The sequence below is a fragment of the Carlito syrichta genome, unplaced genomic scaffold (genome assembly GCF_000164805.1).
Source record: "Carlito syrichta isolate Samal-C Ts95f unplaced genomic scaffold, Tarsius_syrichta-2.0.1 Scaffold304017, whole genome shotgun sequence".
Taxonomy (NCBI): Eukaryota; Metazoa; Chordata; class Mammalia; order Primates; family Tarsiidae; genus Carlito; species Carlito syrichta.
In genome coordinates this window covers 282915-298460 of record NW_007248113.1, presented here as the reverse complement: position 1 = coordinate 298460, position 15546 = coordinate 282915, and the positions used below count along the sequence as shown (strand labels likewise).

At 37.9% G+C, this 15546-nt stretch overlaps 1 protein-coding gene across 1 annotated transcript in view; it reads right to left on the bottom strand.

Annotated features, from left to right (window-relative positions):
* Positions 1-15546, bottom strand: part of LOC103261808 (cytochrome P450 3A4-like) — a 45661-nt gene that overhangs the window by 11322 nt on the left and 18793 nt on the right. The window contains 5 exon segments of the mRNA XM_021713056.1: positions 5597-5823; positions 7245-7324; positions 7327-7404; positions 11987-12053; positions 13182-13309. Of these exon segments, the coding sequence (XP_021568731.1) occupies positions 5597-5823; positions 7245-7324; positions 7327-7404; positions 11987-12053; positions 13182-13309 (580 nt within the window).

Below are 15546 nucleotides of genomic sequence, written 5' to 3'. Positions count from 1 at the left end.
CGGCGAGTACCAAGTTATAAGACAACTACTAAGCAAACTAAAAGAGGTCATTGGTTCTCTTGCACAATCATAGTCAGAGATGTAATTGCACTGCTAACAACTTTAGATAGATCATCAAGGCAAAAAACCAACAAGGAGATCTGGAAACTCATCTCAATGTTCAATCAAATGGACTTAATAGACATTTACAGAACATTTCACCCAATAACTACAGAGTACATTTCTACTCAGCACATAGAACTCCAAGTTTGATCACATTTTTGTGCATAAGTCAAGCATGAGCAAATTTTCAAAAGATCAAAATAATACCATGCATCTTCTCAGATCACAATAAACATAAATATTGCCACCAACAAAAACCCTCCCAAACACAGAAAGACATGAACTTTAAACAACATGCTGTTGAACAACTTCTAGGTCAACCTGAAAATCAAGACATAAATGAAAAGATTTCTGGAAACAAATGAAAATAAAGAAATGTCTTATCAGAATCTCTGGAATGCCATGAAATCAGTGTTAAAAAGAAAATCGAGAGCATCGCATGCACAAATCAAGAAAACAGAAAGATCAAAAGCAGACAGTCTAACATACCACCTAAAGGAGCTGGAAAGGCAAGATCACTTGCCTCCTAACCTCAGCAGAAGAATCCATATCACCAAGATAAAATTAGAGTTACAGGACATAGAAGGTGAAATATCATAGAGAGAATCAGCAAGACCAAAAACTAGTTCTTTGCAAAGATAAATAAGATTGATGGTCCCACATGGGCTCAGCACTTAGGGAGGCTGAGGCAAATGGATTGCCTGAGCCCATGGGTTCAAGAACAACCCAGGCAACTTGGTGAGACCTTGTCACTACAATAAATCATCATAATAAAAAAAATTAGCTGGGCATGGTAGTGCATGCCTGTAGTTCCAGTTACTTGGATGGCTGAGGCAGAAGGATTGCCTGAGCCCAGTAGGTCAATGCTAGGGTGGCCGTGAGTGTGCCCTGCCCTCCAGCCTGGGCGACTGAGTGAGACTCCAACTCAAAAAAAAAAAAAAAAGATCGATTGTCCCCTGGCCAGGTTGACTGATAGAAAAGAGAGAGAAACCCCAGATAAACACAATTAGAAATGCAAAAGGTGAAGTTACAATTGACCCTAAAGATATTCAAAAGATTATCAGAGATTACTACAAAAACCTGTATGCAAATAAACTAGAAAACCTAAAGGAAATAGAGCACTTATTGACATCACATAACCTCCCAAGGTGGAAACAAGAAAAAATTGAAACTCTAAACAGACCAATAGCAATCCAAGAAATCACCTCAGTCATAAGAAATCTAAATACCAAAAAAAGTCCTCGACCTGATGGCTTCCTGGTTGAATTTCACAAGATACACAAGAAGGAGTGATACCAATCTTTCTGAAAGTATTCTAGGCAATAGAGAAAGATGGAATACTTCCCAACTCATTTTATGAAGCCAACATTATATTGATATCCAAACCTGGCAAAGACCCAACAAGGAAAGAGAATTACAGACCAATCTCCTTGATGAATACAGACGCAAACATTCTCTACAGTATTCTATCAAATTGGATCCAACAACACATCTCAAGCATTATCCACCATCACCAGGTGGGCTTCATTTCTGGGATGCAGGGATAGTTCAATATTCACAAGATCATAAACATAATAAGGACACAAAGAGATGATAAAAAGAACCTCATGATTATATCATTAGATGCAGAAAAAGCATTTATCAAAATCCAGCATTCCTTCTTGAATAAAAACCCTTGAGTACCTAGACATAGAAGGAACATTTTCAAAATAACAAGAACCATTTATGATAAACCCACAACCAAAATACTGCTCAATGGACAGAAATTGGAAGCATTCCTCCTAAGAATGGGAATTAGACAAGGATGTCCATGCTTCTCCCTCCTGTTCAAAATAATATTGTAAGTCCTTGCTAAAGCAATCAGGCAAGAGAAAGAAATCAAGGATATTCAATAGGAAAAGAGGGAGTTAAGTTATCCCTCTTTGCAGATGACATGATTCCATATCTTGAAAACCCTAGGTAGTCTGTCAAAACCCTCTTCACACTCATAATTGATTTTGGTAAAGTCTTGCAGTGCAAAATCAATATGCAAAAGATAGTTGCATTTCTATACACCAACTACAAGTACACAGAGTGCCAAATAAAAAACACAATCCCATTCACAATAGCCATAAAAAAGTAAAATACCTTGGTACCCACCTAACCAGAGAAGTGAAAGACCTTTACAATGAGAACTACAAAATGCTGCTCAAAGAAATCAAGGATGACACAAACAAATGGAAAACATTCCATGCTCATGGATTGGAAGAATAAATATTGTCAAGATGTCCATCCTACACAAGGCAATTTAGAGATTCAATGCAATACAAATCAAATTACGAGCTTCATTTTTTTTTCAGATCTGGAAATGACAATACAGAAATTCATATGGAAATAGGAAAGAACATGCATAGCCAAAATAATCCTCAGCAAAAGTAACAAAGTGCGAGGTATCACACTTCCAGACTTTAAACTTTACTACAAGGCTACAGTAAACATCCTGGTTTTGGTCCAAGAATAAGTACACAGACCAATGGAACAGGACAGAGATTATGGATGCAAAATCTCAATCTCTCAGCCAACTCATCTTTGACAAAGCCACCAATAACAACCACTGGGGAAAGGAGACCATATTTAGCAAATTGTTCTGGGCAAAATGGCTGACCACATGCATAAGAATAAACCTGGACCATACTCATCACCATATGCAAAAATCAACTCAAAATGGATCAAAGAACTAAACATAAAACCTGAAACTATAAGAATCCTAGAAGAAAATGTAGGAAACATCTTTATGCACATGGAGTAGGCAACCAATTCTTGACCAAATCCTTGAAAGTGAATGCCATAAAAGGCAAAATCGGCAAGTGGGCCCCAAACAGAAAAGCATTCAGAGCAGAAGAAACCATCAAATGATCAGAGAGACAACCAACGGAATAGGAAAATTTTTTTCCTAATTTTATATCTGACAAAGGCCTATCATCCAGAATCTACAAGGAATGCAACAAGCTGAAAGGGAAAAACAAAGAACCCTATTGGGAAGTGGGCAAAGGACATGAATAGATAAGTTTCAAAAGGAGAGTTATGAGCAGCCAACAGATACATGAAAAAATGCTCAGTCTCAATAATCATCAGAGAAATTCCAATAAAAACCCCAATGAGATACCACCTAACTCCTGTAAGGATAGCCATCATTAATAAATAAAAAAACAACAAATGCTGGTGAGGCTGTGGAGAAAAAAAACACTTCTACATTGTTGGTTGGCGTGCAGACTAGTTCATCCTCTATGGGAAGCAGTATGGTGATTATGAAAACTAAAAGTTGACCTTCCATTCAACCCAGCAATACCTCTCCTGGGAACATACCTGGAGGAACATAAATCATTCTACCAAAAAAGCAGCTGCACAACATGTTTACAGCTGCACTATTCACACTAGCAAAACACATAGAACCAACTCTACTGTCCATCAAAAGTGGACTGGATGAAAAAAATGTGGTATATATATATACAATGGAGTATTACACAGCCATAAAGAAGAACAAAACCATGGATTTCACCAAATTGGATGAAGTTGGAGACCATCACACTTAGTGATCTGTCACAGAAACAAAGAACTGAATGCCACAGGTTCTCACTCCTAAGTGAGACCTGAACTTTGATCACATTAGTGCAAGGGAGGGATTGGCAGTCACTGCACACTGCCAGGGCACATACGTAACAACACAAAGAGTACCTGGTTGTAAACCAGGGGAAGTGAGTACTGGCTGGAGGCCCAAACTTCAATTGCACGCAGCCTATTGGTGTAGCTAATCCTGACTTGTAACCTACATCTGTATAATAAAGTAGAATACAACAAATAAAATATTAAAAACAGCGAGGCCTGCACCTCTGAAACTACAGGAAGAAAACATAGGGGAAATATTTCAGGTTTAGGACATTGGTGTGGGCAAAGATTTTATAGAGAATACTTCAAAAGCACAGAAAACAAAAGCAAAAGACAAGTGGAATTAGTGCAACCTAAAAATCTTCTACATAGCAAAGGAAACTATCAGCACAGTGAAGAGAGAACTAGCAGAATAGGAGAAGATATTTGCAAACTGTTTATTGAATAAGGAATTAATATTCAGAATACACAAGGAACTCAAATAACTCAAGTTTAAAAAATCAAGTAATATGATTTAAAAATGGGTAAATGATCTGACTAGACATCTCTCAAAAGAAGACATACAAATGGCTAACAAGTATATGAAAAAATACTCTACATCGTTACTCATCAGAAAAATCCCAATTAAACCACAATGAGATATAATTTCACCCCAGTTAAAATAGTCATTATCAGAAGGACAAAACAAAACAAACAAAACAAAACAAAACAAATGCTGGCAAGGATGCAGACAAAGAGAAACTCCTGTTTACTCATGGTAGAAATGTAAATTAGTAAAGCCATTATAAAAACAGTCTGAATGCTCCTCAAAAAACTAAAAATAGAACTTCTATATGATCTAGCAATTCCACTGCTGGGTATATACCCAAAGAAAAGGAAATCAGTATGTCAAAGAGACATCTGCACTCCCATGTTTACTGCAGCACTATTCACAATGATCAAAACATGAAGTCAGTCTAAAAGTCCATCAATAGATGAATGGATAAAGAAAATGTAGAATAGAGTAGTAAAAATAGAATACCACTTAGCCATAAAAAGAACAAAATTTTTCATTTGCAGCAACATAGGTGAGTTTGGAAGACATTATGTTAAGTAAGATGAGCCAGGCCCAAAAAGGCAAATATTGCACATTCCCACACATATGTGAAAGCTACAATAGTAGATATCCTAGAAATAGTAGAAGAGTGATTACTACAAGCTCGGAAGGGCAGGGTAGAGATGGGGATAGCCACAGATTGGTTAAGAGATACAAAATTACAGCTAGATTGAAGGGATAAATTCTGGTGATCTCATAGAATTTTAGGGTAGAATGATAATGATCAGATACTAAAGAAAATGGGAGTAGGGGAAATGGGAAAAGGTTGGTCAGCAGGTACAAAGTTAGAAAGAAGGTCTAAGTTCTGGTACTGTGTTACACAATTGGGTGACTATAGCTAAAAACGATGCTTTATATATTTCAAATGGCTCGAAGAGAGAATTTTGAATGTCCTTACAACAAAGAAACACTATATGCTTAAGGTGTATCCCATAAATATATACAGTATGACATGTTAATAAAAAAACATAAAAATCTATATATGCACAGAAAATGTCGGTAAGAACATAAATCACATTAATAATGATGAATCTCTTAAGGAGTGAGAGTTATGGATGAGTATAGTTTCTTTTATCTAGTTTACAGTTTGTAAGTTTTGACAGATATCACTTTTGTAATGTAAAAAAACCCTAAAAATAAAAAAAGTCAAGCAAATGATGGTACAATCACATGACTGTTAAGTACATTAACTGATGTCAGAATATGCTTGAACAACCCTGGTTTAGGATGAACTGCCTTTCCAGGGTCTTGTACCTTTCAGGGTGGAACTCCTCAGGCTCTGTCCCGTACTGTGGGTCTTGATGAAGAGCATAGATTGGCAACATCACCACTGCCCCTTTGGGAATGAACACTCTATTGATTTCAATATCTTTCTTACAGACCCTCTCAACTCTGACTGCAACTGGGTGCAAGCTGAGAGCTTCATTCACCACCATGTCAAGATATTCCATCTGTCCTAAGGCATCGTAGATGGCAGGTGCCTGGGAAGAAAGAAACAGGTTGGGATAAATTGAGATTTGGAATTAACATCCAGCCCAGTCGTGCAGTACTCCCGAAGTATTAGGAGCTCCAGAGAATAACCCATATTGGTAAAAGATCTTAGCATTTATAAAGCAGTTTAATAGCTATCATGTCTTTTGATCTTTTCAGTGGTCCACTGAGATGTCTGGAGGAGTTATAAATTTGGAACAATTTGGGACAATTCTCTCCCCAGGGAGTGGAATACTTAGCATTAACAGGTAGTTTTTTCTTTCTCATGTGAACAAATGTGACTAATAGATTATGACCATTAGAATCAAGTAAAGTTTGCCAAAGTCACTGACACCTTTCAAGAGAGGCCATATGTCTGTATCTAGGGAAGAGAACATGTAAAAGAGCAAGTTCCCTGTTCCACATAAAGCTTTTTTTTTGAAAATTTTGCTTGGTGTCTCTCTCTCTCATATATCTGTCTGTCTGTCTATCTATCTATCTATCTATCATCTATCTGTCTGTCTATCTATCTAAATATATAGTGTAGAGAAACGCTATACTATATAAATACTCTATAAATAATTTGTGGATAAACTAGCTCCTTTTAATCCTAAATATGGTAAAGGAAATTTATGATCAGAGGATACTGGGGCATGCCATTTCAGTTCTAGTGAAAGTTATGAGGAGGATAGAAACCCCATACTCAGTCCCTTCCTTTATTGCTGGAACAGTCTCCTACTTGTTGCTTCAGGGCTTGGCTTTAGGCTCTGAAGATCTCTCTGTGTACACCTCACTGCCAAACCAGGGTCAGCCCCAGAGGCCATCTCTTCACACCACAAAAGATTCCAGTTTTGGCAGAAATCCCAAAAGTGTGGCTGATATGTAGCTAACATTTGATGATATATTTGGGAGGTGATATTGTAGAGGTTAAGAGTTTGGTCCAAGAGTCAGACATCCTGTTTCCTTGCTTGGCTTCTTTACCATTAGCTGCATGACTGAAGTCTGAGGCAGCGGTGGAACAAAGCCGAGTCAGCCTGCCCAGTGTACTCAAGGCCAGGTTTGATCAGAAAATGGCCATACCAGAGTAAGTCCAGCCAATATCAGCAAAGCTAACTACCCAGACACTTGAGCAATAAATGCTTATTGTTAGATGCCACTGAGGTTTTCTGGATTTTTTTTTTTACTTAGTATTATTGTGGTAACAGATAATGGATGCATGAGAACAGCACTGTTTTACGAGGACCTTACAGTTCTGTGAGAAGCACTCATTATCTGTGTTTTCTCCCTTTGTCACTTTGGAGTCTTCCTACATAGTGTTGGTGAACGAGTTGATGTTTACACTTATTTGCAAAAATTCCCCTGAGAAGAGATGAGGAGGCATTCTTGCTAAGGTCTCAGGTCCTCTCTCCCTCTCCAGGGACCATCCACTTACCTTATTGGGAAAAACTGCATCAATCTCCTCTTGTAGTTTCTTCTGGATATCAGAGTGAGTGGCTAGTTCATATGTAATGAAGGAAAAGCAATGGTAGTGGTCTCATAAGCACCCAAAATAATGGCAATTGATTGGGCCATGAGTTCCAGATCAGACAGACCTGCAAGGAGAGGAAAGACAATTTAGGAAAAGCAGGTCAATGTAGAACATCACAGTTTAGGTGCTTAGTAATCCACATGAAGCTCCCAAATCCCTCAGAAATGAAACGTTAAAGTATTTCAGGGTCATACTGGTGGTGGTTTTCACTCTGATGTCCAAACTTGTAGAGCTAGAAAAAGGCAAAATTATTTCAATCCAGTGTTTCCCAAGGCCTACAGGATTGTGGGGCATTCACTCCTCATCATACCAAACCCCACTCCAGCATAGCTGGGTAATTTCCAGAGAAGATATTCTGTCTACACATACTCAGTGTTATGGGCCTGGCCTTTGAATGGTCATGAGAGTGCTTTAGCTATAGGTAAAATATGGGCTAGCATTTTCCCCAGGAAACATTTAAATTTTTCTAGCCATGATGTAGCTTGGCAAACTGTGAGAGAGTTTGCCACGCTAAGACTTAACTGTAGAAAAAAAATAAGGATCTTTCCTATAAACATGTTTGAGGGAACTTAAGGGAATAATATTGGGCTACAGATAACCTCTTGCTCCTCAAAGTGTGGTCCTTGGACCAGTAGCATCATGGGCGTCTGGGAACTTGTTAGAGATGTGGAATCCCAAACCCTACTCTCAAACTAACAAATCAAAACCTGAACTTTCTTTTTTTCCCCCATCTTTTAAATTTATTTATTTATTCTAAAGATATGGGGTACAATTCAGGGTTAGGTATATAAACACTGATCATACAGGTACCCTTGTTGATGAGGCATGTCCCTCCCTCCCCTAGCAGTTTCGCTCAACTGCCAGTCCCACCCCTTCCTCCTCTGACAGTTTTCCACTACTGCCAATTGCTTTCTTATAGCATTATAATTGTTTTCCATCTTTTTAAAATTGAACCTGACCGTTATCTTTATTCTGGGGACCTGGCGGCTGGCATACATGCAGTGACAGTTTACATGTCCTGGACTTGAGAGCCGCTCTAGCCCTGGGTGTAAGGAACATCTTCCTTTCTGCTTGAATCTCCTCTCTCTGGCCTTGCCTGGAAGCCTCTGGAGTGGATATAAAGACTGGATTGCCAAACTACACAGATGTGAAGGGGAAGAACCAGGTTTAATTAATGTTTTCCTTCAACACCTATCTTCTCCCATTCAGAAATGCGTATGTGGACAAACGTGGCACATCTGGGCTCAAGGAGAATCCAAGCAGGAGGCATTTTGGCTGAAAGCAGGCTAGGGGTCAGGGCTACAGTTTGCTTGAATGCTCTGTTGTATTCACTTGAGTCTGGCTGTCCGTGTCTCTATGGCAAAGCCTGCAAAATTGTGAGCATTCTACCCTGCACAATTACCACTGTCTTGGCTGCCAAAACTTATTTTCCATCCACTTCCGACAGAGGCTTCTGTTTAAATAGAGAGGAGAAGAGAGATGATCTCTTTTCAAAGTGATTCCACTCTGATTCTCGAAGTGCAAGTGGTGAAGTCATCAAGCCTAATTGGAATGAATTGATTTATCCTCTTCAGCAGCCCTGATCAGTACCCTCCCAAGAGACTAGGCTGTAAATGTGAGGTAATCATGGTGATATACATATTTCTTTGGATGCTACTTGGCTAATCCAGTCCATTTTCCATAGATATTATCACTTAAGACAGCTGCTGTTCCTTTGCAGGTCTTAAATTTTTTCAAGAAGAGAAATCTGGTGACTTATGGAATGCTACCAGATTAAAATTGACAGAATGCCACCAGATTAGAATTGACAGAAAAGAGGGGAGATACACTATCTCCTTTAACATTTTTTTTATAAAAGCTTTGTTTTGAGCAACATAGTGAGACCTTGTCTCCACAAAAAATAAAAATAATAATCTGGGTGTGGTAGCACATGTCTGTAGTTTGAGCTACTTGGAAGGCTGAAGTGGAAGGATCACCAGGGCCCAGCAGGTCGAGGTAGCAGTGGCTGGGAGCATACCACTGCACTCCAGCCTGTGTGGCAGAGTGAAACTCTCTCTCTTTTTTTAAAATTTTTTTTGAGTTGGAGTCTCACTCTGTCACTCAGACTGGAGTGCAGTGGTCGCTCCCGGCCACCGCAGCCTCGACCTGCTGGGCTCTGGCGATCCTTCCGCCTCAGCCTTCCGAGTAGCTGGAACTACAGGCATGCGCTACCACGCCCGGCTCATTTTGATTCATTGTAGAGATGAGGTCTCGCCAAGTTGCCCAGGCGGGTCTCAAACCCGCGGGCTCAGGCAATTCACTCACCTCAGCCTCCCAAAGTGCGCATGATTACAGGCTGAGCCACCTAGCCCAACTGGGACTCTCTCTCTTTTAAAAAAAAGTTTTAAAACCTGAACTTTCATGAGATGTGGTGGTTTGTGTGCACAGCCTGGTTCGAAAAAGCATGGATTATATATTTGAAAGGAATCAAGTAATTGAAGATCTAGAATTCAGTTTTGCTAAATGGACTATTTCAGGATGTACAGAACCTACAGAGATAGTAAAAAGCTAGGAGAGTGGTGACAGATTCTTGTGATGCATGGCATTAAAATAGAGGAGACTGTATGATTACAAGCTGTCCTCCCTCCTGATTTTCTCCTGTGAGAAGCTAAGCATGACCAGGCATTAGTTTGTTTGATCAGGACTAGACCAGGACCTTTATATACCTAGGCCCCTGAAATAAATATGATGCCCACCTCAACCATGCAACTCATAACCAAAAATGACATGAATTAAGTGCGGGAAAGGTTTACAGAGTTATAATTTATGAGTGATGGTTACTGTGATGCTGCTGTGTGTAAATTTAACTCTCTAATTCTTTTTTTCATTCACCATGAGCCCCATGATATTGAGTTGGAAATGGACTATAATCTCAGAGTTTAGCACTCTGCTGTCCAATACAATAACCACTAGCAACCATGTGCCTATTTAAATTCAAATTTTAATTAATTAAAATTATGCACAATTAAAAATTCTTCTTCAGTGGCACTAATCACATGTCTGCCACTCAACAGTCACCTATGTCTAGAGGTTAGTGCACTGAATGGTGAAATGACAGACTATTTCCTTTATCACAGAAGATTGTATTGGGACAGATAGATAGATGGATAGAAATCGTTGTAGACATAGATATATTTATAGTGCTATGCTGGAGTTAGCTCATCCCTGTTGTCTAGAACAAACTGTTACATCTTCAGGAATTTTGTGAGATGGTTGACAAATCATTGGTAACTGAAATTGATCTTGGTAGGAGTGTTTATATTCCAGAAGTAGGGTAAAAATCACATTTCTCAGTCTGCGTAAATATATTTTATTTCCTTAGCTTTGTCCACAGAGAGGATTTAAAAGCAAATAAACCCCAGTATCGATGACCACACCTAGCTCCCAGATTTTGATTTCTAAATACAATTTTCTAAGAGTAGAGCTCTTTGGAAATATGGATGATTTTATGCATGGTCAGAGAAAATAGAAGAGAAACTTGGAATATCTTGCACCTGAATGCAAGAAAGTGCTCAAGAAAATGATAATCAAAAGGATACAGGATACCCTATATGTTGTTATAATGGTAAATGCATGTCATTATATATTTCTAAAACTCATATATTGCACAATACCAAGGATAAGCCCTAATGCAAACTATGGAGTTTGGGTGATACTACTGCATACATGTAGATTTATCAGTAGCAACAAATGTACCATCCTGGTGGGAGAAGTTGATAGTGGGAGAGGTTGTGTGTATATAGGGGAAGAGAGCATATGGGAAACCTCTAATATACTTGGCTAAATATTTCTATGAAGCCAAAACTGTTCTAATAAATAATGTCTGTTGCAAAAAAAAAATAAGTAGAAGAATAAAAAAGGACCCAGGAACTCATTCGAACCTGAAAAATTTCATCAAAATAAATAATAATAGGAGAGTAAATTGTTGATATATAAGATCCCTGAAATAAATAAACAAATGAATAGGGAAGAATGGAGCACTCTCCCTTAAAATGAAATACAAGCCCATAAATGTGAAGGAATGATGTAACTAGAAAATCATTATTTTGCAATCATCGTAGCAATAATGGCCTGAGTCAAATACCATTGGTGGATGATGAAACTAGTAGGTGAACGGTTAAACAAGAAGAGGATATTTACACATTTTAAAGTCTTCTCTCCCAAATTGCTTATTAACTGCAAAAAGAAAAATAAAACTTTACAGTAGATTAAGTTAGTGAACACACTTTCAACAAGCATTTCCAGTTAAAATCACCATTTTGGGGACAGTGTGTCTCCTGGTTTGACATTTGAGGCAGAGGTTCTGAGCTAGTGGATTGGGAGGAGGATGAAATTCAGCATTTTTTCTGCTGTCGGCGATCAGTCAGACCACCGACTGATTTCCAGTCAAGATATGCTTGCTTAGGGTGGTGTGTCAAGCTGTGAATATGACCAGGCCTATGTTGCTCCTAGGGAGAACCTCCAGCTACCATTTATAAGGACCAAACACATGTCATTCTGCAATGGGACAGAAATTCTTATCTTCATGGAAAGCTTCCTGCGTACTTCCAGAACAAGCCCCCCCCCATCTTACCCATCAGTAGCCCCCAGAAAAACTCCTTGGTTACCTTTACAGGATTCTGTTTCTTTGGAATTCTGGGTGTCCATCAGCAGCTGAAGGAAATCTCCTCGGTGCTGGAAGTAGAAAGTGAAGTTTCAATGACATAAAATCACCCGTGAAGTCATAAGCAGGAGTGCAGCCCTCAACCTCTGTTCTGAGCATACACTCCCTTTTAGTCTAGAAGTCTGACAGGTGTTGCCTGAGACATCAGTGAATGAAACTGTCCATCAGAAACCTTGGCCAGCAGGATGTTTTTCTGAGAGAAATCCAGCTATTGCGTCCAACTGCTTTTTGATCTTTGCATCCCTGATCCTCAGCTTCTCTGGCTTTAGAGCACAGCTTTGGGGCCAAAGAATTGATGGCCTCTTCTCCTTAGACCGGCTTGCTCAGGAAGAAGTTCTGAATTTCAGTCTTCCTTGTTCTGTTTTAATTCTTAACCAGTGGCCACGTAGATTAATCTCTTGACATGTTCATAGTTCATTAGCAGCTTCTGTGCAAGCATTTTCAAGTACTCTAACCTCCCGGAATTCCATTTCATCGCCAGTGACATCTGGTCACCCAGGCCTGCCGCCCTCACCTGCAGATGTCCTTGGGCTGGCCTTTCGGTTTCATGGAGACAAATCTGAGCCAGCCCGCTTGTAGCCTCAATGATCAGAGAATGCCCCTGCCCACTCAAGGTCACGAGAATGCTGAAATTTAATATATTTTACACTCCAGCAGGTGGCCTGATAGGGCCTTTCATTGGGGAATGGGTAAAATAACAGGCTTGGGTTTGCAAGTATTCTTTCCCCATCTATGATCTGGAGAAATTATAATATCAGTAAAATAATTTTTCTGCAGTAATGTTTATCCTTTGACAATTTATTAAAGGGACAAAGGGAAGGGAAGTGGTGAAATGTTCATCTCAATAATAGTTGTGCCATGACGTACTAATTGTCGTGCCTGTCATTAACTTTTAAATGCTGTCTCTCTCACTCATTCTCATATCTCCTTTCCCAGCCTCCACCTTATTCCTTTCCCTAAAATGTAAAAAAACTCCTGTTTTCAACTAACCTGAAGTTTTTCCTGTAAATAAATATAGAGAAATGCACAGGTCTCGTGTGTGTGTATGTGTGTGAACAAATTGTATATATATATAATTTATAACAACAACAAATTATAAAAAAAAAAAGCATCCTTATGTAGCCACCACCAGATTTTACCTTTTGTTTATCATTGAGGCGACTTTCTTTTATCCTTTCTATGGCTTGTTTAAAAAAATTTGTAGCATTTTTTTGAAAGCAAGAGATGTTTAATGCCTCACAAATTGGAGTAAGAAATGGAAGGAATGCTATAGGGAAAATAAAAAAAGAAAACCATGGTAAAAATGTAACATTTACCAAAAGGAATTGTAAGTTTCCCTCCTAATCAGAAGAGTAATAGACTTCTGGGCAGAGTCATAGACATTTCCTTTATGACCTTTGTTCACCTTCTAGACTCATAGCTGAGCAAGGGTGTGTCCACACCCTATAGCAGTGTGATCAGTGGCCTCTTCTGCATTTTTGGAGTGATCAAAGACACAGGATTAGATTATCTGGTTTCTTCATTTTAAAAAATCTATTGTACTAAAATCTCTTTGGAAAAACAAGGTCATGGTCTGTTGCTTTAATTAATCATGCTATTCACAGAATAGTGGTCAGGATAGAAATAACACATCACATGTTCTTTATCTACCATGGAATAAAGCTAGAAATCATTAACAGAAAAAAATTGGGAAATTCAGGAATATGTGGAAATTGAACAATACACTTTTAAGTAACCAGTAAGTTAAAGAAGAAATCAAAAGGGAAAGTAGAAATTGTTTTGCGATGAACAAAAATGAAGACACGATATGCCAGAACATATGGGATGTAGTAAAAGCAGTATTCAGAGGGAAATTTATTATTATAATGTCTAAGTTAAAAGAAAGAAAGATGTCAAACCAATTAGCCTTCTTTTACACTACAAAACACTGAAAAAAAAGAGTATATGAAACCTAACGCAAGCAGAAGGAAGAAAATAATACAGACTAAAGTGAAGCTTAATTACATAGAAGATAAAATAAAATAGAAAAAATCAATAAAATCAAAAGCTCATTCTTTGAAAATATCATCAAAATTGGCAGCTCTTCTGTTAGATTGACCATTAAAAAGGAATAATTGCTAGCTTCATAAATGAGAGGGGAAATTACTATTGACATCTAAAAATAAAAAGTGGAATTCTAGCAAAAATTGTGTTACTAGAACTGTTGTATAAATTAGATAACAAATGAAATGGACGAATTCCTAGGAAGACACAAACAACAGAAAATGACTCATAAAGAAATAGGCAATTTGAATAAACCTATAACATATAAAGAGATGGAAAAATTAATAAAAAAAACTACCCACAAGGAAAGTTCATGCCCGGATTGTTTTAATGGTGAATTCTACCAGATATTAAAAGAAGAATTAATACCGAATTTTTCACAAACACTTTCAAAAGATAAAAGAATAGGAAACACTTCCAAATTCTGTAAGAAATTCAGACTTGTGCTTCATATTAACCAGGCACAGATATCAGAGAAAAAGAAAACTACAGACTAATATGCCTTATAAATATGGGTAAACATTTTCTCAGCAAAATATTAGCAAACTAAATCCAGCAACATATGAAACAAATTTTATACCAAAGCCAAGTGGGGTTACCCCAGGGATTAAAAATTATGCAGTACACCACATAAATCAAAACCAAATAACATAATCACCTCATTAGATGCAGAGAAAGCACTTGAAAAAATCCAACATGCTTTTGTGATTAGAACAATCAACAAACTAGGAATTGAAGAGAATTTCCTTAACCTGATAAAGGGTATCTATAAGAAATCCGTAGTTAACCCATACTTAATGGCTTATTAGGTTTCCCCCTAAGATTAGGAATGAGAAAAGGATACCTCTCTTATGGTTTCAATTACATATGAGATCTAATCAAAAAGTACAGAATTGGTTCAGGATACAAAATCAGTATGTGCAAATTAAATTGTATTTCTATACATTGCAACAATTCATAAGTAAAATATAAAAAATTAAATTTACCATAGCATCACAAAGAATAAAACAGGCACAGGGATAAATTTAACAAAATTGTAAAATAAAACATTGTGGAAATAATTTAAAGAAGATTTGGATAAATGGGAAAAAAATCCCATGTTTATGGATCTGAAAACAATATTGTCAAATGGTAACACACTTCAAATTGATCTGCAGAAACCTAAATGTAAAATCTCAAACCATAAGAACCTTAGAAAATGAAGGACATACCCTCATGGAAATTGGAACTGGCATCCAATTCCTGAACAAAACCTGAAACCCACGGGCCATAAGAGATAAGATAGACAAGTGGGATCTCATTAAACTGACAAGCTTCTGCAAAGCCAAAGAAACCATCAAGAGAGCAGGGAGACAACCTACAGGCTGGGAAAAAGTATTTGCCAACTCCAGGTCTGACAAAGGCTTAACATCTTTGATCTACAAGGAACTCAAACGTGCTGAAAAGAAAAAAACAAACAAC